The sequence below is a fragment of the Marmota flaviventris genome, chromosome 18 (genome assembly GCF_047511675.1).
Source record: "Marmota flaviventris isolate mMarFla1 chromosome 18, mMarFla1.hap1, whole genome shotgun sequence".
In the NCBI taxonomy this organism is placed as follows: Eukaryota; Metazoa; Chordata; class Mammalia; order Rodentia; family Sciuridae; genus Marmota; species Marmota flaviventris.
The window spans coordinates 46,445,496-46,467,520 of NC_092515.1; the positions used below are offsets into that span (position 1 = coordinate 46,445,496).

At 47.2% G+C, this 22,025-nt stretch overlaps 2 protein-coding genes across 4 annotated transcripts; both read left to right on the plus strand.

Annotated features, from left to right (window-relative positions):
- Positions 1-1,040: 1,040 nt before the first annotated feature.
- Thap11 (THAP domain containing 11) lies at positions 1,041-2,865 on the plus strand. The gene has a single exon (XM_027953922.2). The coding sequence runs from the start codon at positions 1,300-1,302 to the stop codon at positions 2,203-2,205; it is 906 nt and encodes a 301-aa protein (XP_027809723.1). The 5' UTR covers positions 1,041-1,299; the 3' UTR covers positions 2,206-2,865.
- Positions 2,866-5,150: 2,285 nt separating this feature from the next.
- Positions 5,151-21,587, plus strand: Nutf2 (nuclear transport factor 2). 3 transcript variants are annotated; one of them, XM_071604128.1, is made up of 6 exons: positions 5,193-5,257; positions 12,721-12,873; positions 15,517-15,643; positions 18,031-18,102; positions 18,186-18,284; positions 21,081-21,587. In XM_071604128.1, the coding sequence occupies exons 3-6, from the start codon at positions 15,545-15,547 to the stop codon at positions 21,192-21,194; spliced, it is 384 nt and encodes a 127-aa protein (XP_071460229.1). In that variant the 5' UTR covers positions 5,193-5,257; positions 12,721-12,873; positions 15,517-15,544; the 3' UTR covers positions 21,195-21,587. The 3 variants fall into 3 exon arrangements, with proteins under 3 accessions (XP_027809739.1, XP_071460229.1, XP_027809742.1); XM_027953938.2 differs by lacking the exon at positions 12,721-12,873 and having other exon boundaries at positions 5,151-5,257; XM_027953941.3 differs by lacking the exons at positions 5,193-5,257; positions 12,721-12,873 and adding an exon at positions 5,594-5,725.
- Positions 21,588-22,025: the final 438 nt, after the last annotated feature.

Sequence of the window (22,025 nt, forward strand, 5' to 3'; positions counted from 1 at the left end):
CTCTCTCATTTTCACAGCCTCATTACGCTTTAAAAGATTTTCTCCCAAAGATGTCAAGGGAGAGAGAGAGGTATTACCTACAATGCAAGTCCTTTTACTTAAAACTCTTCGATGGTTCCCAGTTACCTGCAGAATAAAATACCAAATTCTCTAACATGGTCCAGTTTGTTATCTTTCAGCGCTTTTGCTACCCTGGCTGTCTGCTCCCATGCCCTTTAAGGGCCAAGAAAAGGCTACAACTTCCAATCAAGGACTTAACGGTTCTAACTTTCTAAGTTCATGATCACCACCACTTCCATTTTTCCCTGTGCCCTATTCGTTCATTTGTAACGTTTACTTCTGACTAGCCATCTATTTGCAACATTCACATCTATTATGGAAAAGACAGATCTTAATCCTTCTAGGGTTTCTGGCTCCAAGAGGAAGGGGCCTGGTCATTCTGGCTCCTTGCAGCCCCCTGCCCTATGTACTGCAAATAGTTGCCTAGTAGTGATTTAAATTATGTAAGTGAGTCAAAGCAGGGTGAGTCGGAAGTCTCCAAGGCAGAGAAAGTGGTTCCTGAGCTCCTTCGGGTCACCGAGGCCCAGGTTTCCTTCTCTCGCAAGAATGCTGTCCACTCAAAGACACTCAGGATTTGGGGGCAGCTTCTGGCAGGTAGCACAATCTTGCCCGAATCCCAATCCGCAGTAACCGGACCTTTTCCTTAGGCGGCGCTCGGAGCCACAATCGCGAGTTCGCGCGAAGCATCATGGGACTCGTAGTCTCCGCGGGCATACCCAAAGCGCTTGCGTACTGCTGAAGCACGCCTCCTTATCCCCAACCCCATCAGGATTCCGGGTCCTTGTAAGCAGCAGTCTGTGTGACAGCATTCCACCAGAACACACTTCTTTCGCCCACCAAAGATGATCCGGGTCTGTAAAAGAATTTTTTTCGGGAGACTGCTGCGGTGCCCTGGAAAGCAGCCGGAATTAAGCACGCCCCCTCCCGGAAATGAGCGGCTTTTAGCGCGGTGCATTGTGGGGGGCGTAGTCCTCCTTTCCAGGCGGTCCTTCGCGGCGTCCCCCGGGCCGACTCCTGAGCGCAGGCGGACGGCCGGGCGGGTGGCGCGGCGCGGGCCGGCGGGAAGCGTATTCCGGGCACGGGGCGCCGGGCCGGGCCGCCTGCGCCCGGCGGCAATAGTGGGAGGCTACCTAAGGCCTCGCGCGGCGCCGCCCGTCGAGGGGCTGGCGGTGGCGGACGGACCGGGCCGTCGAAGAGCTCAAGAGGCCGGTGGGCCGGGCCGAGCCGCGCGGCGCAGCCATGCCTGGCTTTACGTGCTGCGTACCGGGCTGCTACAACAACTCGCACCGGGACAAGGCGCTGCACTTCTACACGTTTCCCAAGGACGCTGAACTGCGGCGCCTCTGGCTCAAGAACGTGTCCCGTGCGGGCGTCAGTGGATGCTTCTCCACCTTCCAGCCCACCACGGGCCACCGTCTTTGCAGCGTTCACTTCCAGGGCGGCCGCAAGACCTATACTGTGCGCGTTCCCACCATCTTCCCACTGCGCGGCGTCAATGAGCGCAAAGTAGCGCGCAGACCCGCGGGGGCCGCGGCCGCCCGCCGCAGGCAGCAACAACAGCAGCAGCAGCAACAGCAGCATCAACAGCAACAACAACCCTCGCCATCCGCCTCCACTGGCCAGACCGCCCAGTTGCAGCCAAACCTGGTGTCTGCCTCCGCGGCCGTGCTCCTCACCCTTCAGGCCGCTGTAGACAGCAGCCAAGCTCCGGGATCCGTGCCGCCTGCGCCCACCACTCCCACTGGAGAAGATGTGAAGCCCATCGACCTTACAGTGCAAGTGGAGTTCGCAGCCGCAGAGGGCGCAGCCGCCGCAGCTGCCGCGTCAGAGCTAGAGGCTGCTACAGCGGGTCTGGAGGCCGCGGAGTGCCCTATGGGCCCCCAGTTGGTGGTAGTAGGGGAAGAGGGCTTTCCAGATACTGGCTCCGACCATTCGTACTCGTTGTCGTCTGGCACCACGGAGGAGGAGCTCCTGCGCAAACTGAACGAGCAGCGGGACATCCTGGCGCTGATGGAAGTGAAGATGAAAGAGATGAAGGGTAGCATCCGCCACTTGCGTCTCACCGAGGCCAAGCTGCGCGAAGAACTTCGTGAGAAGGATCGTCTGCTTGCCATGGCTGTCATCCGTAAGAAGCACGGAATGTGAATGGATTCCGCTGCGGCCTGCAGAACTCCTGGACCTTGCAGCCCTAGGAATCCTCAGGCTGATGTTGGAACTCCCCTGTAGTGTGGTTGACAGTACTGAGGCTTAGGGCAGCTGGATTCTTGCTGGTGATCTGGCACCTTCACTTGGGGCTTCTGACTTAATTGGTGACACCAGCAATTATGACTTTGTGTACCCTTTCTCCCCACTTTATGTTGCAGATTCCGGTTAGGCAGAGGCTTCAGAATCACTGAACTTGAAACTTACCCTAGAGGGATGCAGGTGGGATGCCCAGGAACTATGGGTTTAGGAAAACCACACCTTAAGGTTTGCCAGCAAACAGAGAAGACTCTACGGTGGGTAGTGATGAAGATCCAAATAACATCAGTTCTCCTTTTCATGATTAACCTTTTCAGGTGCAGCCTGTGATTCTAATGGGGACTAGTTGATCTGTGCCTCTGTCTCCTAGAACCTCCCCATCCATGAGGTCATTTATGGGGGATCTGGGTGACCTGCTGATGGAGATCCAGCTTGCCAGGGACTTAGGTTTATCCTGTTATGTTTGCTACTGGTTACAAATTCTATTTTCTGTACAATTAGTCAGACTAAAGTTTTCACTGTGTTTGTTTGGCAAAACAAATTAAACAAAAAGTAAGGTTTTTATTTGGGTTTCGCCATTTTATTTTTATAAAAATTCACCTAAGTGTCCTTGAAATTTGGGGAAATAGGCCTATTTGAAAGACCAGGATGCCCCTGAGAATAGATATTCTTCAGGTTTCTCTATAAAGTGACCTTAAGCATATGGACCCTGGCCTCAAGGTCCTTGTAGAGTTCCTGGCCCAGCTCACCCCAAAGAATTTGGAAACTGCACCGAAAGTCCCATTGGTTTTCTCCTTACGTCCTTTTAACAAGAAGGTGAAACTGAGACTAAGATGAAGTCTAAGAGTAACTGTTCAGGTCCTCCTATCTCTGAGAGTTTTAAATTCTCTTAAATTTTCAGCTGGTATTGAAGTTTGCTCATCATTTCCTTCCTAAGGCCTAGCACAGTGTTGGGTACACATATGCAAGCAATTACTTAAGCCACGAAGACCACAGCTGGAAGCAGCCATGGGTCCTGCAGTACTCAGGACTCTTGTACAGATACCTTGGCCTTGGTACACCTTCAGTATGAAAGAGCTATCCAAAGAGGGCATTAAGGAGTTGGAATTTGTGAGCCCTTGACTCATGTTTTTGGCTGCCTTTATTTTTTTACTGCTACTGGGGGGCGGGTGAAAGGGTAACATTTTTATCTATAGCTCCAAGTAATTTAGCTCAAAGCCAATCTAGAGGTGAATGCCTTTGGAGCTATCTTGTTTACTATGAGTGATGGGGCACTATTAAATGACTTCCTTCTCTTCTGAACAGAGCCACCTGTGTGGCTGTGACCTGGAATGGCCCGAAAATTAATCTGTTTCCCTTCTGGTCCCTTGGCATTGAGGTGGGAAACAATCTTGTGAGGAAGGAGGGTACAGCATAGGTTGTATAGGGGCGCACCTGGGGTACCAGATTGGATCTTTGCCTTTCAAGGACTAGCTGGCTGGTAATCAGGTGGTAGAAGCATAGCTCTGCAATTCCAGACCAGCTGAGCCTTATTAGACTGGTCTCTCACATATCACCACTCTCCTTCCTTGGAGTGGAGGCTTTCCCAGGCTTGGGTCTTGCTCTTTAGTGTATCCTTGAGCTCCTGTTCTTTCAAGGGATGCTGCTGATGTACTTTGTTTCTCTTGAACCTCTCAGCAGCACTCCCTGGACCCTTTCCAGTGTCTGGAGGTTACTTGCACACAACCTGTTTTGATTTCCAGGGGAGGAGGAGGTCAGTTCACCGAGCAAGAAAAGCCCCAGGTGCAGGTGTACCACTAGCAGGTAATAGAAGAGAGTTCTCAGTGACTGAGTAGTAGAAGCATTTAGATAGGTAAAGTGGTCTGAACAGTCCTGGGATTTAATCAAGTTTAGCTTGATCTTACCAGTCATCCCCAGGTGGCAAGTGTGGGTGGCTAAAGGTGCAAAACAGGAGTACTGAGAGATCTTAGGCCAGGAGAGAAGGCTTAAAGCTATTTCCCTTTCTTGTGGTGTCCTAGGTTGGCTGCAGAGCCATTTGCCCAGCATGAACCTGACCTACAGATAAGCTTTCCTTCAGATGTTTGTGTTACCAGGGAAACGAAGAAAAGGGTGTTGAAAGTAAAGGGCAAAGGATGGGAGAAGGGTTTACTGATTTCCTAGTCTTTTAAATATCGGGAAAAGTTTTGGGTGAGCTAGTTATTTCTCTTAATAAAAATCAAACTCATAGCTATCTGCTGGAAAGAAAAGACAAAATTTAGAATGTTTTGAAGATCCCGCTGTAGAAATGTGAGTAATCAGCTCCAGAAAGCCCCACCTGAGGGGCATCTGAGATTCACCCAAGAAGTCTAGTCTGCTGGAAACCAGCTTTAGGCCCAACTGGCCCCGGGGCAGAGCTCCCAAATGGTGGGACAGCAGAAATTGGGTTCCGCCCGGGCTGGCTTAAGTCCTCACGGCTCAGCTCGAATTGGCAGTGGGAGCCCAAAGGCAGCGGGGTTTCGCGAGCCGAACATCACAGGGGCCCAGGGAGGGACGCCCCGGCCAGCTCGGGGCCAGGCAGGCCTCCTACAGAGGCGGGGCTAACCACCCACGGCCGCACAGACTGGGCGGGGCCGGCCCGCTGGGACAGGGCGAGTACAGAGCCCTGACCCTACCCTGGCGCCAACCTTCGTGTTCCAGAGGCTTCCGCTGGACCACAATTCTCAGGGGCTCTCCCGGGTAGCCTCCCTCCCTGACTTAGCCTCTCCTCCCGCGCTGCGGGCCGTGTCTGGGCCTCCATGCATAGCACACCGGGAACTGTAGTTTTCTCTTGACGTGCTAATGCCAAAAAGGAGAGCGGCGGGACTGCATTTCCCAGAGTGCAACGGGGCGGGCGAGGGAAGGCAGGGGGGAAGGGACAGTCGGTCGCAGACCGCGCTGGGTTGCCGCCGCCGCTGCCGCCATCGTGCCAGCCCCTCGGGTGAGTGTTGGGGCCAGTGTGCCGGGGCGGGGGCTGGGCCGCAAGAGCCGCGCTCTAGGCCGCCGGGAGCCTCTGCTGCGAGTTTCCGGGAGGCCCCTCCCCTCCCCCCCCCCCGACGGCCCGAAGCCGCGCGGGGCCCGAGCCATGTGTGGCGCGCGGCTCCGCCTCCCGCCGGTGCTCTGAAGCGGCGGCCTGGGGGAACGCGGAGAGCCAGACAGGCGCCTATCCGGGCTATACGGTGCGGTGGCTGGTGCGCCGGACTGCACTGTGGCCAGGCCTTTTTCTCTAGTTCGGACCATCTGGATGGGGCGCTCCGGGCCCCGCCCCGTCTGGCCTGGCCCGGCCTGCTCGAATCCCGAAAGCTCTCCGGGCAGGCTAGCGGGCAGACACCATCCCCGCGTCCCGCCACCCGCCTGCGAAGATCCGGGGATGGGCAGCGCCACCCGGCTCACTCCAGAGCCAGCATGGGTAAGGGTGCCCGCCTGCCGCAGTCGGGGCTTGGGACTCTTACTCGGTCCCAGACTATAGTCATGCCAGGATGTAAGTGAACGCTCCGCTCCCTGCCTGGCTGCCTGCTGGGAGTGCATGAAATCTACCGCTCCTGTGGTGGAACCCATGCTAGCTTCTGCGTGGAGGGTAGGGTCGGGGAATCGGGCCACGTGGGACTTTACCTGTAGCCAGTTTGGGGAAATATGAACCTGATGTGGTAGTGCGGCTCAGTTACCAGGTCCCAGCTACGGGTGTGTTGGCAGGCTGTGTTAGTGGAGAAAGGGAGGAAAGAAGCCAAAAAGATGAAGTTGAAAGTGTGAGCCTAAGATTTTGTTAGACCTTTTAGGCACAGTCCAATTTTGATGTCGGAACCTCCTGGAGTAAGCATAGAATTGCCCCGCAGAAGAGGATGACTCCTTAAGAATGGGATGACTAGGTGCGGTTTATTGCAAGGGGTAGTAGAATCCAGGCCTGAGTTCCTTGAACCTAGTGCCAAACAAGACACCAAGGTGGAAGGGATCTTGAGGGTGGGGTGCATTTGAGCTGTAGGTGTCAGATTCAGACTCTGCGGGGCCCTTTTGAAGCCTGAGTGGCAGGAAAGAGCCAGAAGCTGCAGAAAGCCAGGCTTCCCCATCCCAACAGTTGGAGCTGCCTGTGAACAGGGAGGAAGCCAATGGGGTCTTGGGAAAGTGCCCTTAATAATGGTACCAGAGACCCCACCGAGTTCTGGAAGAAGGGTTGTGGCCACATAGTTACTATCAGTCATGCTTTGAAAAGGCACTTCTGTTTGAATAATAAATTAAGAAATTAGTTCAGAGAAAAATCCTGGGACTTGGGAGTAATAATTTGTTAAGCCTTGATTCCTCTGCAGCTTTTGAGCCACAGGTTTTGAAGGGACCACAGCAGCTCCATCTCTGCAGACTTGGCCTCAGCAGCAAGCAAAATGCTAGGTCAATCTTAGGAAGGCTGGATTAAGCCCATAATGCAGACAACCACTGGCCCTATCCTTTTTCTTTCTCTTGAATATTTCCCCAGATGATATTTTTCTGGTCATTCTGTTCTTGACTTAGAAGTTTTCCTTGCTCTGCCTAATGATTCTCTCTGGTCCAGAAGAATAGGCAAAGAATGCTCCTTAGATCTCACCAGGGACTACCTTCTCTGGAATTAACTTTCCTAATCCACATCTTGGCCTTTAGAAATCAGGTCCATTCAGTAGGCTCAGGAGAGACCTGGTTTACCAATGGAATTGGGCAGTAAGAAAAGGAACTACCCACAGAACATGTGTAGGGTTAATGAGGTGGCTTCTCTTAGAACTAGAAACAGTTATTTCAAGAGCCTCTGGATTTTATTGGTGCTTTCTGGTACACAGGTTTCAGGTGAGGTGGGCTTATGGTCATGGATTAGTTTGTACATTGCCAGGTCTTGGGTAGTTTGACTACAGGGCTAGTGTTTATTTGGTTTTTGTGTTTTGGTTCTGAGGATCGATCCCAGGGCCTTGCACTTGCTAGGCAAGCCACTCTACTACTGAGCTACTTCCCAGAACCTGCAGGATCAAAAAGATACTATTCATTCTTCAAGGTTACCCTGGAGTAGGAGGAATTCAGGTCCCTCCCTCCTACTCTAATCCCTTTTGTAACTTTTGTCTGGAGTTTGTCTTGCTAGTCCTGACTATGAGAAGTCCTTGACCTTTCTGGAACTTGGCAGGCCATCTAGATTCTCTTCTCATCTGAGAACTCTGAGGTTCTTCAGGATCTTATCTGTGCCCTCTGTTCATGTAGAACTAACTTGGAACGTGGAGCCTGACATGGGCAGTTGGTATACGTCTGTATAAGCAAGGAGCAGGTTGTGAAGATGCCTTTCATTCAACTCATATTTGTTTGCTGGGCACAGTCATACATATCTGTAATCCCTGTTTAGGAGGCTGAAGCAGAAGGATGGCAAGTTTGACATTAGCTAAGACCCTGCCTCAAATAATAAAAAAGGATCGATATAGCTCAGGGTGAGCATGCTTGCCTAGTATGGTAGCCCTGGATTTAGTCTCCAATACTGAAAACAAATTTGGTCCCTTAATGACCAGGAATACACTTCTCTCTGAGCCAGGTCTTGCTTTATTCTGGTGTCTTTGCCATTGGTGAGTTGGTATGGGATTAATGATTTAAGGGAGATAGAGAATTCTCAAATTTTAGAACTGGAAGGTACATTATGTCAAAATGTCAGGATTTCCTTACTGAGGCATTAGTATCTAGTGTGAAATTTTTTCCTCTTTGTTGGCAGTGATTGTGAGGGTTTTTTGGTTTTGCTTTTCTCTAAATGATCTTTTTTATTTTTTATTTATTTTTTCAGCAACAGTTCTTTGGCCTTCTCTGTATGTACACCTCTGGGCATAAGACGAAAAATGAATACTACCTAGCCTGGTGCTGGGGAAAGGAGGTCTCCATGTTGGGGGTGACAGACAGGATCATGTTGGTATTATGTGCTGAGGGCCTTGTTGAAGAGACCTACTACCTGCAGGGGCCCTTAATCATGTGTAGGAGAGGAGGCTTTTGAATGATCAGAGGACTGAAGAGAAAAGACTTAGTGGATCCCCCTTCCTCTCCTATGTCTGGCAGAAACTGCCGAGGGAGGTATACCTCTGGATTGTGGGTTCACAAAGATTTGAGTGAGGCTGCCACCACTCTAAATTGCTGTGACTATTGAGTTGCAACCTGCTCTTTGGTCTTCCAGGAGTCTGCTAAGGGTTTTCATAGTGGCTAGGAATCTCCCCAGCATTGTCTGTGGCCTTTCAGTCCCCTGGGTGTGTGGCTTCTGCCACTTTGACTGAAACTCTCATGGTCTGCTTGATTCAAGTGCCAAGCAGTTGTACCTAGAGTAGTGCCCATTAGGACATCTTTCCAGCATAAGAGATACAGGAGCTTCCTTCCTCCCTAGAGACCTGGTCATGGAGGCTCTTTGGGTGTTTCAGCAGATGACCCTTGCCTGAGGTATTGGGAAGGTGAACAGGAGCCAGAAGGGAATTTTTTTTTTTCCCCAGTACTAAGGATTGGACTCAGGGCGTTACACATGCTAGGCAAACATTCTTCTACTGAACTACATCCAGCCCTTTTATTTTTTATTTTTATTTTTAAAAATATTTCATTTATTTATTTATTTTTATGTGGTGCTGAGGATCGAACCCAGGATCTCGCACATGTTAGGTGAGCGCTCTACCACTCAGCCCCAGCCCCAAGCCCTTTTATTTTTTGAGGCAGGGTCTCACTAAGTTCTGTAGGTTGACCTTAAACTGGTGATTCTTCTTCCTTAATCTCAAGTAGCTAGAATGATAGGTGTGTACCACCTCACCTGGCCAGCAGCGACTTTAGAAATTACGGTGCTGCTTGTTTTAGAATCTAGTTCCCCACTTCTCAACAAGGCCTCCAGGACAGAGAAACAGTCCTTAGAGGACAGGTGAGTGGATCTAAAAAGTTTTCCACAAAATGGGATTTGGAAGTTGGACAGGATTTCTTTGGGCTGATATGGAGCTGAACCTTATGCTGGACTTCTTGTATAATTTTTTCAGGTGGCCATTTGAAGGTGTTTGTGTTTTGAATTCAGTTTAAGTCAGCTACCTGTTTCCCAACTTTGACTATATGTGGCAGGAATTCCTAGAATAGTGACCATAAGGCATCTTTGCAGGGTGAGCCATAGAGTAACCAGCCCTGTCTATCCCTAAGGGAGGCAGCAGTTTGTGGATTATCCCTGGGATGACTTTCAGGCCATGTGAATGATTGTTCTGGTCAATGCTCTGGCCATCAGGCCTATGTGCTGCCATCTCCCTTCTTATTCTATTATTTGGAGTGTATGCTCCTGGCAGGATGCTTGGCTCAGGTCTGGCTATGGCTGAGAAAGTGTCTTAGCAAGAAACAGGGACACAAGGTGGACATGCTTTTTGGCACCAGGGTTCCCACTGTTGGTAGACATATGGCTGAGAACTTCCTTTCACTGTCTTGGGCCTTATTCCTTTTTTATTGCTGGTACATGCTATGTGCTGACTCCCTAAGTCCCTAGGCTAGATACAGGGCTACCACAGAGATGAAGAATATATATCCCAACCTCACTCTGATCCTTATCCTCCTGAGAAAGGATTGTTTGGGGAGACTTGGAACTGTTCACCTCATTATCCTCGGTTAACTGGGAAAATTCCAGAATGTTCTTTCTTTCTTGTTCTGGGAATCAGACCTGGGCCTCACACATGCTAGGCAAGCGTTTTACTACTGAGCTATGTTCCCAGATGGGTTGATTGGCTGTTTGTGTGCTAGTTTTTCTTTTCTCTTTTATTTATTTAGTTATTTTGGTACTGGGGACTGGATCCAGGGTGCTTTACCACTGAGCTACACTCCCAGCCCTTTTCCATTTTTTATTTTAAGACAGGGTCTTGCCAAATTGTCCAGGTTGGCCTTGGAACTTGCATCCCCCTGCCTCGACCTCTTGATCACTGTGACCAGTGGTTATTTCTTAAAGCCTCCACTACTCCATTGGAGCCACTTGGTTTCCCCAGGATAGAAACTAGAAGGCCTGCTGACCCCTTGAAGGTTCTCTGTGTGGAGCCCTTCTGCTTGCAGGTGATTTCAGTCCTAAGAATTTGTCACTATATTAAACCTGCTTTGACCTGGTGAGCATGTGCTCAGATATTTTCCATCCTGAGTTGTATGGAGCTTGCTGATTTCAATGGGAAGAAAAGGCCTGGGCTCTGTTCCTTACCACCTTATTTTGCTGTCTTTATATGTTCTCTTGGCCCACATTGGTTCTCAGCTATTCCAGTCCTGCTCATCTTCATAATGCTAACTGCTAGAGGCCTTTTATGGTCTTGAATTCCTGTATTCCTTTGTTCCTTCCTTCCTTTTTTTTTTTTTTTTTTTTTTGACAGTGCTGGGGATTGAACCCAAGGTTTCAGACATGCTCAGCAAGCTGTCTTCCAGCCTTTTTTTTTTTTTTTTAAGATTTATTTATTTATTTGTGCCAGGGATTCAGGGATTGAACCAGGGGTGCTTAACCACTGAGCCACATCCTCAGCCCTTATTATTTTTGAGACAGTGTCTTGTTAGGTTGCTTAGGACCTTAGTGAGGCTGCATTCAAACTCGTAATCCTCCTGCCTTCAAGTTTACTAAGCCACTGGGATTATAGGCGTATGCCAGTGTGCCTGGATCTTTTTTGTAAATGCTGTTTTGCAACAGGGTCTCACTAAGTTTCCCAGGCTGGTCTTCAGCTTGGGATTCTGCTGCCTCAGCTCCCTGAATTGCTGGGATTACAGTGCTGGTACCACTATTCCTGGCTCGAATTGCTTCTTAATCTTGTCATGGCTTCTTCATCTACGAGTGAAGATACTCATACCAGCCCTGCAGCCTTGTTGTGAAGCTCAAATAAGAGGACATGTGGAAGAGTTTGACTTAGAGGAGGTGTTTCTTTTACCCACTGTGAACTCTGTTCATACCTTTATTTTCCTGCTGTTCTCAGTCTTGGGATGTCACAGCAATGTTGTCCAGGCATAGTAGTAGCAGACCACAGGAGTGGTTACTTAGAGGATGGGGATGTAGCTCAGTGGTAAAGCACTTGTCTAGCATGAGCAAGGCCCTGGGTTCAATCCCCAGTACTGGGGAAATAAAACCAGGAGGGGTCACTTAGGGGCTTCCCTTTATCAAGTCCCTGTATACCTGACAAAGTTAATGGCATGAAGCTCTCAGTTCACATATGGGAGCTATTTGGAAAGACTGAGGCCCCAGAGATCTTGTGAGCCACTTGAGAAATGAGGTGCAAATGCAGGGCAGAGAGACCAGAATGTGGTCTCAGGATTCCACTTCTGGATATATCAGAGTAGCCCAATGGCTCTGGAAATTCTACCATCCAGGTAGAAGAGGAAGAATAGGCTTGTACAGTGCTGGGCTAGACCTCTGTTGTTTAGTTCAGAAAGGGTTCTGTCTGGCCAATCATCAGGCATCTTTTATAGACTTGAGGCAGAGGAGTAGTGGGCTAGACAGTTGCCATTTCTGGGTCAAAGGGCCTACCTGCAAGAGGCTAAGGTCTTTTTCCTAGTGTTGACTTAGAATTCCTCTCAACTGGGTCCTCTATGATCTCAGTTACTTCTCTCATATGCCCACAATTACTGATGAGACAGAGTCAGGGGGTCACACAACAAGGGAAAGGTAGAGCAGGCTAGCGGCTAGATCTTTGAAGGGATGGCTGTATGTCTGCTATTCAGCTACAGTTGCCCCTCAGATGACAAGAACCTTTAGTGAGACAGTGTTGGTTAAGCCCCACCTGACACTCCACAGACAGATAACTGGATAGATGACAAAGGATCGTTTCCTGGCAACTTTGAAGGTGTGGGCCGGGGGGAAGTGGGTCACTGGGCCACTTAAATTGAGCAGGATTTGCCAGCATTGACTCCTCCAGACAAGGAGTCCCATGAATTTATGCAGTCAATCAAAAAAAAGTTATTGTTGAACCAGGCACCATGGGAATAGGGGTGACTAGAGAGGTGCCTTTATCAGGGAAACAGACCATAAAAAAGTATATAAGTGGGACAATCTATGTGGTGCTGAGAAAACAGTACAGCAGGTAAAATGAGTATCTGGCGGGCTACCTAAACTGGGAAGTCAGTAAAGTGTTGATGAGGTGGTAACATTTGATTGATGTTTATGACATGGAGCCAGGGGTGTTGGGGCAAGAGTGAGCCAGATAGAAAAAGCAATATTTGCAAAGCCCTTGGGTAAGAAAAGCAGAATTTCCAGAATCAGGAAAATGCCTAATGTGGCTGCCAAAGAGGGAAGGAAATGGATGGCAAGAGACAAAGTTGGGCAGCTGGGAATGGTAGCTAACCCTTAGGGAGTCAGAACAATCTGAAATTGTTCATAAAGTGGGGGCAATCCTACCTCTTGCACATTTCTTGGGAAAGGACCACAGTTTTTGAGACATTCTCAGAGGGTCTTTGCACCCACAGAGACCTAAGGGTCAGTGGAGGCTGATGCTCAGTGGGTGATGATAGCTCTTCGAGGAGTCTGACCTGTCAGCCAGCGGACGGTTGGGGTGAAACAGGAGATGATGTGGTCAGCGGCCTCTCAGAAGAGCTGTAGGAGAAGCCATCAGGATGAAGGTCAGTCCCCAACATGATGTGAGGCTGCCTCTAAGCCTTGGCATTTTGTTTCCTTATAGGCTGTTATTTCCATAGTAAATGTGTTAGGAACACAGTCAAGGCTTGCCAGCCCTTCACCTGGAATACCCACAGCCCAGAGCCACAGTGCTCCTGGGCAGAGGAGCAAGGCCTATATATTAATAAGGGTTTGCACACAGGTTGATTTTGGGGGGAAGAGCCAGAACTGATCAGGCAGATGAGGTTATCTTGGCAGGAGACTCACCTGTGCATAAATCCAGGTGAGCAAGTACTGGACAAGTTATGGTATGTGTATGTGTTTGGCATTACTAGATAAAAGTAGGAGAAAATGATTGATAAGATAGGGATAGGGATAAGTGGACAATGGATGACCACTGGCAGAGCTTTGGGGATTTGGTCTTTCAACCAAGGTTGAGGGTGTTGTAGGGTAGGAATGTGGCCAGCTTTGTGTTTTAGAGCTTGGGAGTGGAAAGTTCATGGCGAACAAGTGCTGGCCCTGACTAGAAGCCCCAGTATTAACACACTGATGGGTGGTGAGCTCACTATGCCCCACCAAACTAGGAAGCCCTTCTGTTCCTTTATCCCTCCACCACTACTCTCATCAAGTAGTTTTTGTATTAGAAAGTTATCATACCATTAAGAACAATAATGGAAAAGGAAAACACACCCCCTGTCCTACCATGTGGCAGCACTTTTCTTGTGTTTGCATCAACTTCCAGTCCCAGTTCCCCTTCCTCCATCTCCAACTTTCTGCTTTCCTGCCCTCTGTTTACATGCCATCAGATATCTGCTGGTACTGTGTCTTCTGATTCGCATAAATTTTTTTCTGGGACCTGCCCTGAAGGCTGCCCAACCCTGCCATGGATTGTGGCAGGAGAGATGGCTCAATTAATTCCTGCAATCTACCCCTGCGCCCAGAGGTCTGGGAATTGGGCAAGGTATCATGGGGGATGCTATGGAGTTGGAGCAGGATTGAGAGAACTAAGCACAGTGAATACTAGGTGGAGGGGCAGAGATGTGATGGGAGGCTATGCCCTGCCTCAGGTACTCTGAGTTTCTCTGTGGGTACAGCTTTTGTCTAACCTCTTGAAAAAGTACCCAAGAGAACAACTGAGACTAGATAATGGGTCCTTTGCTTCTCCCACTATTTGACTTTTTTGTGGCAGAGTACGAATTGAGACACCTTCTGTTCCTATGTATAGGCGTGGCCAGATCCAAGCTTTCTTCTCTGCTTGTTCTAGACCTTCCTGGACATTTCTTAGTCATCCCAGTACTAAGCTTCTATTTTTAGTGCTACTACCTCTCAGGGGACCTAAAATTAAAAATTGGCTTAGTTTCTTAGATCCTCATTGGCTGGATTATTGGTCATAGGCTGGGGGATTGGCTGTGATGTAACTGTTGGTACCTTTTGGCTTCTCTGGCCTAGGGTGAAGTCACAGGGACTTGAGTGAGTCTGTATTTACCACATTAAACAAGGGATTTAACCAAGTTCTCCAGTGAAGCTACACAACCACTGACAACATTAGGGTTAGGATCCCCATTTTACTGGGGAGGCTGAGGAAGAAATCCCTTTAGGGTAGTGACTGATGTCATGATTGTCTGTTGGAATTGAACCCACTTCCTCTCTGCTTTTGGCTCACAGTCCTATTATCAGACGGGGCATGCTCCTCTCCATTCAAAGACAACTACAGAACATGAGGTGCAGAGAAGTGTGGGCCCTCTCACCCAGGGCTTGGGCTTTCTATTCGGAGTCCTAGAGATTATTATCTGTGGCCAGGAGGGGGACTCCCTTCAAGATACCCCCTAGGGATAAGGCTAGGATGGGAGGATGTAAAGAAATTATTGTTTTCCCCTTTTCCATACCCCTCAGCTATCATTACTCTGATCCTCTGAACTCATGGCCCCAGCTCTGAGGCAGGGAAAAGTCATCCTCATCAATGGAGAAATGCCCCAGAAAGGGCCAAATCGGGTATCAACTAACCTCACAGATGCCAACTGCTCCTTTGAGACTAACGGAGTTATTTTTGTTCTTTTTGTTAGAAGTGGGCCTCGAGGAGCCATCACTTCCCTATTCTCAATGGATCTTCCCCCACCTGCCAACAAAACCCTGGGACAGGGTGGGGGCCTGAGGTCTGAAACTGAAACATTCCATATAGACATCGGTAATTTCTGGTCTGTGAAGTAGGAAGGATAGTAGTAACTCTGGTTTATAGCTTGTTGAAAGGATTAAATGAAAACATAGGGGGCTGGAGCAATTGCTTAGCTTCTATTTCAAGGGCCTACTCCTTATTGGACATTGCAGGATCTGCTCTGATTTTCCTTTCTCAGGGCTCAACCCTCAACACCCATCCTGTATGCTCCACAACCTTGGTACTCTGTCTCATCAACCAAGAGCTCCTCAAAGGAAGAACTGACTTTGGCCTTTCTCTGGGCTTCTAGCATTGGTCTAGCTTGGAAGGAGATCTCCTATCAAATCCCTAGGATTTCTCCATGTTCCTTAAGAGAACAAACCTCAGCAAAGGATTCCCTGTGCAATGAGGCCAGGGAAGGGGTAGGGGTCAGTGGCTGACTACCTCCTCATCTTGGAGTACCAACGCTTGCCTTTTTGTCTCACTGTTCTTGCAGGTCTCAGTGACGCTGGGTGACCTCCAGAATGGGAGATAAGCCAATTTGGGAGCAGATTGGATCCAGCTTCATTCAACATTACTACCAGTTATTTGATAATGACAGAACCCAGCTAGGTGCAATTTATGTAAGTCTTCAGCTTTATGGCCAGAGTAGAACTTCAGAGGATCAATTCAGATGTTGGGCCAGTGGGCTGGAATTGTAGCTTAGTGGTAAACCCCTTGCCTAGCATGTGTGAGGCACTAAGTTTAATCCTCAGTACTGCATAAAAATAAATAAAATAAAGGTATTGTGTCCATCTACACTAAAAACTATATATATACTTTAAAAAGATGTTGGGCCAGTGTGTCCACTTCACAAGTTTGGGCTGTCCTGGCTCTTCCTCTCTGAGTTTCTGTTCATAGGAAAGGAGAATCAAAGCCTGGTCCAACTACACATTTCCTTTTGTCATCTTCCATAAGAACTGGGATCCTACTGTCTTGGACAGAGGATTCTGGGCTTACCATTCCATGTGGTCACCACCTTATCAGGGCCCATGGTCCTGAGAGTGCCTCTAGTCCAGACTGGGTAGCAGCAGGCAGAGGCTGAGGCTTATGGTACTCTCTGGAGGCAGCGGCTATGAGCATCTTCAGGGCAGAGCTGAGCTCTCTTGGAACCCCAGGTTCAGCTTCCCTTGGAGCCAAAAGCCCCTGAACACATGTGGGAAATGAAACCCTTCTATGTAGACATTGTTTACTACTACTTTAATGGTGTTCATTTGTACTTGTACTTGACCCTGCCTGAAATTCGGTCATAGAGATGCAATTGATTAGGCCACTGCTAGCAGATCTGCCCAGGATGGGAGTGATATGATTCATCCAGGCATAGCCTCAGAGGTTGGTTAGGCTGTGGGCAAAGTCTCCTTTTTAAAAGTCTAACTTTAAAAAGTCAGGGAACAATTAGAAATTTTAGAAAAAAGAGAGGACTTTTAGCAGTGAAAGACCAAACCCAGCATAAGTATTACAAATATTAAGGTTTAAATGATTGTCATTACAAATAGAGACTTTTTTCTTTTTCCAGTGCTGGGGATCAAACCCAGTGCCTAAAGCATGTTTGGTCTCATCTTCTCTCAAATAAAGCAGGCTTTGTAATATGTAGTGTAATGCATTCTGCTGTCATATATTAAAAAAATAAAATCAATAAAAAATTTTTTTTCTAAGAAGAAACTAGATACTCAAAATTAAATTTTAGCAAAGAAATTAAAGTCAAAATAAATCTTGTCGATTATGGTTCTGAAAAAATAAATAAAGCAGGTCTGACACAGAGAATTTAGTAAAGTCCTAAAAGAGCACTTACTATACATTGTTTCATAATCCTTAGCACATTTCCCCTTTGAAGATTAGGAAATTATGACTCAGAAAAATAAGTAGCTTGCCTAATGTCATTACTGGAAGTAGCAGAGGCTCTTTTGAGTTCTACCTCTGAAGAAAGGGAAGGCATCAAAGGGCTAATTTAATGGATTTAATAATTTAATGGATTTAGTGGCATTTTGTCTGTTGATGGTAGTCTAGGGTTCCAGGCTACGTCTTGAGAGGCCTTGTTAGCCTCCATTCCTCCCTGACTTGAGTACTTAGAAGGGCCACTGTAGAACTCAGCCATAGACCTGGAAATGGTAATAAACTTGGGATTTTTCCAAGTTATTTATTTTTTTAAATTTTGTTTTGTTTTTGTGGAATTGGGGATTGAACTCAGGGCCTCATATGCTAGGCAAGCACTGAGTTACATCCCCAGCCAATATTTTAAATTTTTATTTTAAGACAGAGTCTTACTAAATTACCCAGGTTGGCTGTGAACTTGTGATTCTCCTGCCTCAGCTTCCCAAGAAGCTGGGGTTATAGGTGAGCACTACAACATCCAGCCCAAGTTCTTTTCTTTTCTTTTTTTTTTTTTGGCCGGGGGGTACCAGGGATTGAATTCAGAGATACTCAACTACTGAGTCACATCCCCAGCCCTATATTGTATTTTATTTAGAGACAGGATCTCACTGAGTTACTTAGCACCTCACCCTTACTAAGGCTGGCTTTGAACTCGTGATCCTCCTGTCTCAGCTTCCCAAACCGTTGGGATTACAGGAGTGGGCCACCGTGCCTGGCCCAAATTATTTCTTATGACATATCTGGGGCTGATGCTTACTAACCATGTGGCAGGATGGCTTTTGGCTGAGCACTGGCCACATGTGGCCCTCCTGGGGCCCGTGGAGATTAGAGGCCATATGATCTCTTGAATAACAATGGGAAATGAAATCAATAAGTATATTTTGTTAAATAGGCATTTAGAGTCTGGGCCCATGGACCAATGGGGTGTGATTTAAAAGTTGTTGATATTATAAACTTTGGAACTACCTTAGTTCCCCTGTTTGTGGACAGGAAAACTGAAGTGTGGACTCATTTTGTCAAACAAGACCCTTTCTCGGGTCTTAAGAAGAGATATTCTTTGTCCTGAGGCCCTGACCCTGGGTTTCCTGTGCATTTTTAGATTGATGCATCATGCCTTACGTGGGAAGGACAGCAGTTTCAGGGGAAAGCTGCCATTATGGAGAAGTTGACTGTAAGTAAGAGCCAGGCTTGGGTGTGGGCACTCCTTCCTTGCCCCTTCTGACCTCAGCCCACGGCCCATTCTTTCTCTTGCAGAGCCTTCCGTTCCAGAAAATCCAGCACAGCATCACGGCGCAGGACCATCAGCCCACGCCAGATAGCTGCATCATCAGCATGGTTGTGGGCCAGTTAAAGGTAGTAGTGCTGCTACAGTGTTATAGTAGTCCTGAGCAAATAGCAGAACTCTGGATCCCTGCCTTTCCTGTGTATGTGATCTGCTTATTAAGGGACAGCTAGATAAAGTAACTGTCTTGATCTGCAAAGTTCAATACAATAGCCATTAGTCATATTTGTTGTTGTTGTTGCTATTTGTTTGTTTGTTTTGTGATGATGGGGATTGAACCCAAGACCTTGCACATGGTTGACAAGAGTTCTACTACCAAGTTAAACCTCCAGCCCTGCAATTTTGGATTTTATTAAAATTAAATAAAATTTAAATGTAGTTTCTCGATTGTACTTGGTATATTTTAGATGTTCATGGTTAGTCATAATCTTTTGTACAGCACAGATACAGAACATTTCTATTATTGCAAAGTTATAATAGAGAACAATGATCTAGAGTATTTAGAGACAAGGTCTCACTGAGTTGCTGAGCTCCTTGCTTTTGCGAGGCTGGCCTTGAACTCGCGATCTTCCTGCGTCAGCTTCCCAGGCTGCTGGGATTACAGGCATGTGCCACCCAGCAGTGTGGAATATAGAAAGGAGACAAAAGGTATAGGAGAAGGGTCAGGCTATAGTGCTAAACCCTTGGGCCCCTAAACTACCTCAGGGTATTAGATTATCCAGCTGGGTGCTAAGGGGCAGTCCCTTTCTGGAGCCGGCACTGCTATTACCTGACCTGGCTCCTTATCTGCCTAGAAAAGCAAATTTCTGGAACTCCTGCATTTTTCTTTCCCCTTCTCAAGACCTGTCATTCTTTCCAGCATGGTGGCACATGCCTACAATCCCAGCTCCTTGGGAGGTGGAAGCAGGAGGATCTCAAGTTTGAGGCCAACCTGAGCAACTTAGCAATACCCCATCTCAAAATAAAAACTAAAAGGGGCTGAGGATGTAGCTCCATGGTAGAGCACCCTCGGATTCAGTCCCTAGTATTGGGTGGGATCCAGACTTGTCAAACTTGTCAAACCTACCTGGCCCTTTGGACCCCTAGTAACTCTTGAAGGAACCTATTGTACTCCAACATATTAAAGTCAGATCATATTTTCAAAATACTTCTTTCATCCAGGTATGGTGGCTCACACCTATAATCCCAGCAATTTGGAAAGCTGAGTAGGATCACAAGTTTAAGGCTAAACTCAACAATTTAGTGAGTCTCTGTCTCGAAATAAAAAATAAATAAAAAGGGTGTTGCTTGGTGGTAAAGCACTCCTGGGTTCAATCCCTGGTACCAAAATAAAAAATAAAAAAGTTAAGTCTCTCTTCCCAAAACAAGAAAACTTAACTGCCCCTTGGCCAGGCCCCAGTCTCCTAGAAATACGTGTATCATGGTGGTGCTCACAGTAATAGTTTCACGTGCTTTCCCAAGGCTAGTTAGGACAGGGCTTCATAAGTCTAATATGGCTGTGGAAGGAGGGATATCCCAGCCTCTGCAGTGGACCCTGAGAGACATGCTTTCTGACTTTCCTGTCAGTTTCTCCTGTCTGTCCAAGATATTCTGTATCTAATTAGGCTCTCGGGATTTAAGAGGTATCTGCAGGGCTGGAGTTGTGGCTCAATTGTAGAGCGTTTGCCTATCGTGCCAGATACTGGGTTCGATTCTCAGCACCACATAAAAATAAATAAATAAAATGAAGATATTGTTTCATTTACAGCTAAAAATATTAAAAAATAAATAAATAAAAAGAGGAGCCGTAGTTGTGGCTCAGTGGTAGAATACTTGCCTAGCGTGCGTGAGGCGCTGGGTTTGATCCCCGGTACCACATAAAAATGAAAACAAATAAAATAAAGGTATTGTGTCCATCTTCAATAAAAAAATATTAAAAAAAAAAGGTATCTCCAAGATACTCAATGCCTACTTTCTTAGTTAGGATAGTTAACAGTGCCCCTTCCCACCTGGTTTCAGATTCTTCCTGATGTTTCTGTCTCACCTACAGTTCCCAATGACTGATTTGCTACTTTGTTGACATTAATTCCCAGAAACACAGTTGATGTTGGAGACACCACTGGTTAGCTGGACTCTTACTTTAGTTAGGCCTCATCCCACTTTTCTCCATTTTGGCTAGAGACTGCTGCTTGCCTTTCTTTTTCCATTACAGTGTTATATATTACACAACAGGAAACAGATCACCCAAGTTTATACTGTTTTTCCTCTGTCAATTTGTGATCCCATTGTGAATTCAGTTTTAAGCCTTTTCTCACCTAGCCCCTGTCAGTATTAGCAATAGTTTCTCCAGATTGGATTGAATGGCATTATCAAATACTAAGACTGTTTGCAGGGTTTGTTTTTGTTTTTAATTTTGTTATTGTTATTTGTTTGTGTGTGTGTGTGTGTGTGTGCGCGAGTGCTGGGGATTGATTGAAAGGCAAGCACTCTACCAACTGAGCTATTTCCCCAGCCCTTGTTTGCATTTTTTTGATACTGTAAATTACATGGTAAGTACTAAAAGATTCTTCAAAAATTTTGATCATTTGTGCCCCAGAGATATGGGTTTGAAGGCAGGTATATTCTCTGCTTCATTGTTGAAGCTAACTGGTGAAACAATCTATTTTTAATGCACATGGTAGTGGGAGCTGCCATCTGTTGGCTTGTATGTGCCCAGTACAGTGTTTGATACATTATATCAATTTGCATTCACATTAGTTATATTGGGATTTGAGACCAGGGCAGGAGGGTGTGATCCCAAAGTTGACATTCTCTGCCTTACTCCCCTACCACTAAATTCCTTTTCTGTTCTTGGTCCTCTTACAGAATCATTTTCTCTCTCCTCACAGGCTGATGAAGACCCTATCATGGGGTTCCACCAGATGTTCCTATTAAAGAACATCAATGATGCTTGGGTTTGCACCAATGACATGTTCAGGCTTGCCCTGCACAACTTCGGCTGACCTCCTCCTGGCCAGGCACTCATGCTGTTTCCTCCTCCCTCCTCTTCCCAATACTATCACACTCCTCCAGATGCTCCAAATATCATACACAAATAAGCAGGGCCACAGTGGGAGTGGGCGCAGTGCGCTGCTGCCACCAAGGTGTTGTGCATGATGTTTGGACACTAGCCTAGTTGCATCTGATGGGAGAAGTTTGTGTTGTACCAGCGCATGCCTTGGAAAGACTTAAGTAATGCAAAAGGTTGTCTTTTTTTTTTTTTTTTTAATCTACTGACAAGTTGCTCTAGTAACCCAAAGAAGTGAAGGAGAAAGCAGCTGCCTCACCACCCAGATATTGATTTGTTCAGATGTTTCAATGCCTCATGATACAATAAAACACGAAATTTTTCTTAACAGTTTAAATTGTTTTAATTAGTTTAATAGTTGACTAGGCATCAACAGCTACCCTGTTCCATTGTCTCTCATGTCTCACCCTCCCACCTGTCCTAACTCAGCAGTACCTGCTGCAAGGAGAAAACAGGCAGAAGCACACTCTCAAGCCCTGTGGGCCAGAGTTCTCCACAGACTAGCTGGTCTTGGTTAAGCAAACAGGGAGAGTATGGTCTGGCCTGAGCTGCTTTTGCAAGGAAGCCAGTGCTGTCTGTTCTGACACCTGTGACCTCTGCCGTGGGTAGGTTCAGGGCTCTAGTAGCAGGAGAGGATCCTGAATCCTGTTGTTGCTGAAGAGATCTTTGCACACACAACCTACAAGGTTCAAGCCCTCTAGGCTGAGGTTTCAACAAAAATGACAGAGGGACCTCGTCTGTCACCAGAATGGACAGGATCCCATCC

Excerpts from the sequence above, each read along its gene's own strand:
- Thap11 (XM_027953922.2), top strand. The coding sequence starts at position 1,300 with ATGCCTGGCTTTACGTGCTGCGTACCGGGCTGCTACAACAACTCGCAC.
- Nutf2 (XM_027953938.2), top strand. The coding sequence starts at position 15,545 with ATGGGAGATAAGCCAATTTGGGAGCAGATTGGATCCAGCTTCATTCAA. Across the intron at positions 15,644-18,030 it reads CCCAGCTAGGTGCAATTTAT|ATTGATGCATCATGCCTTAC; the intron begins GTAAGTCTTCAG and ends GTGCATTTTTAG. Across the intron at positions 18,285-21,080 it reads TGGTTGTGGGCCAGTTAAAG|GCTGATGAAGACCCTATCAT; the intron begins GTAGTAGTGCTG and ends CTCTCCTCACAG.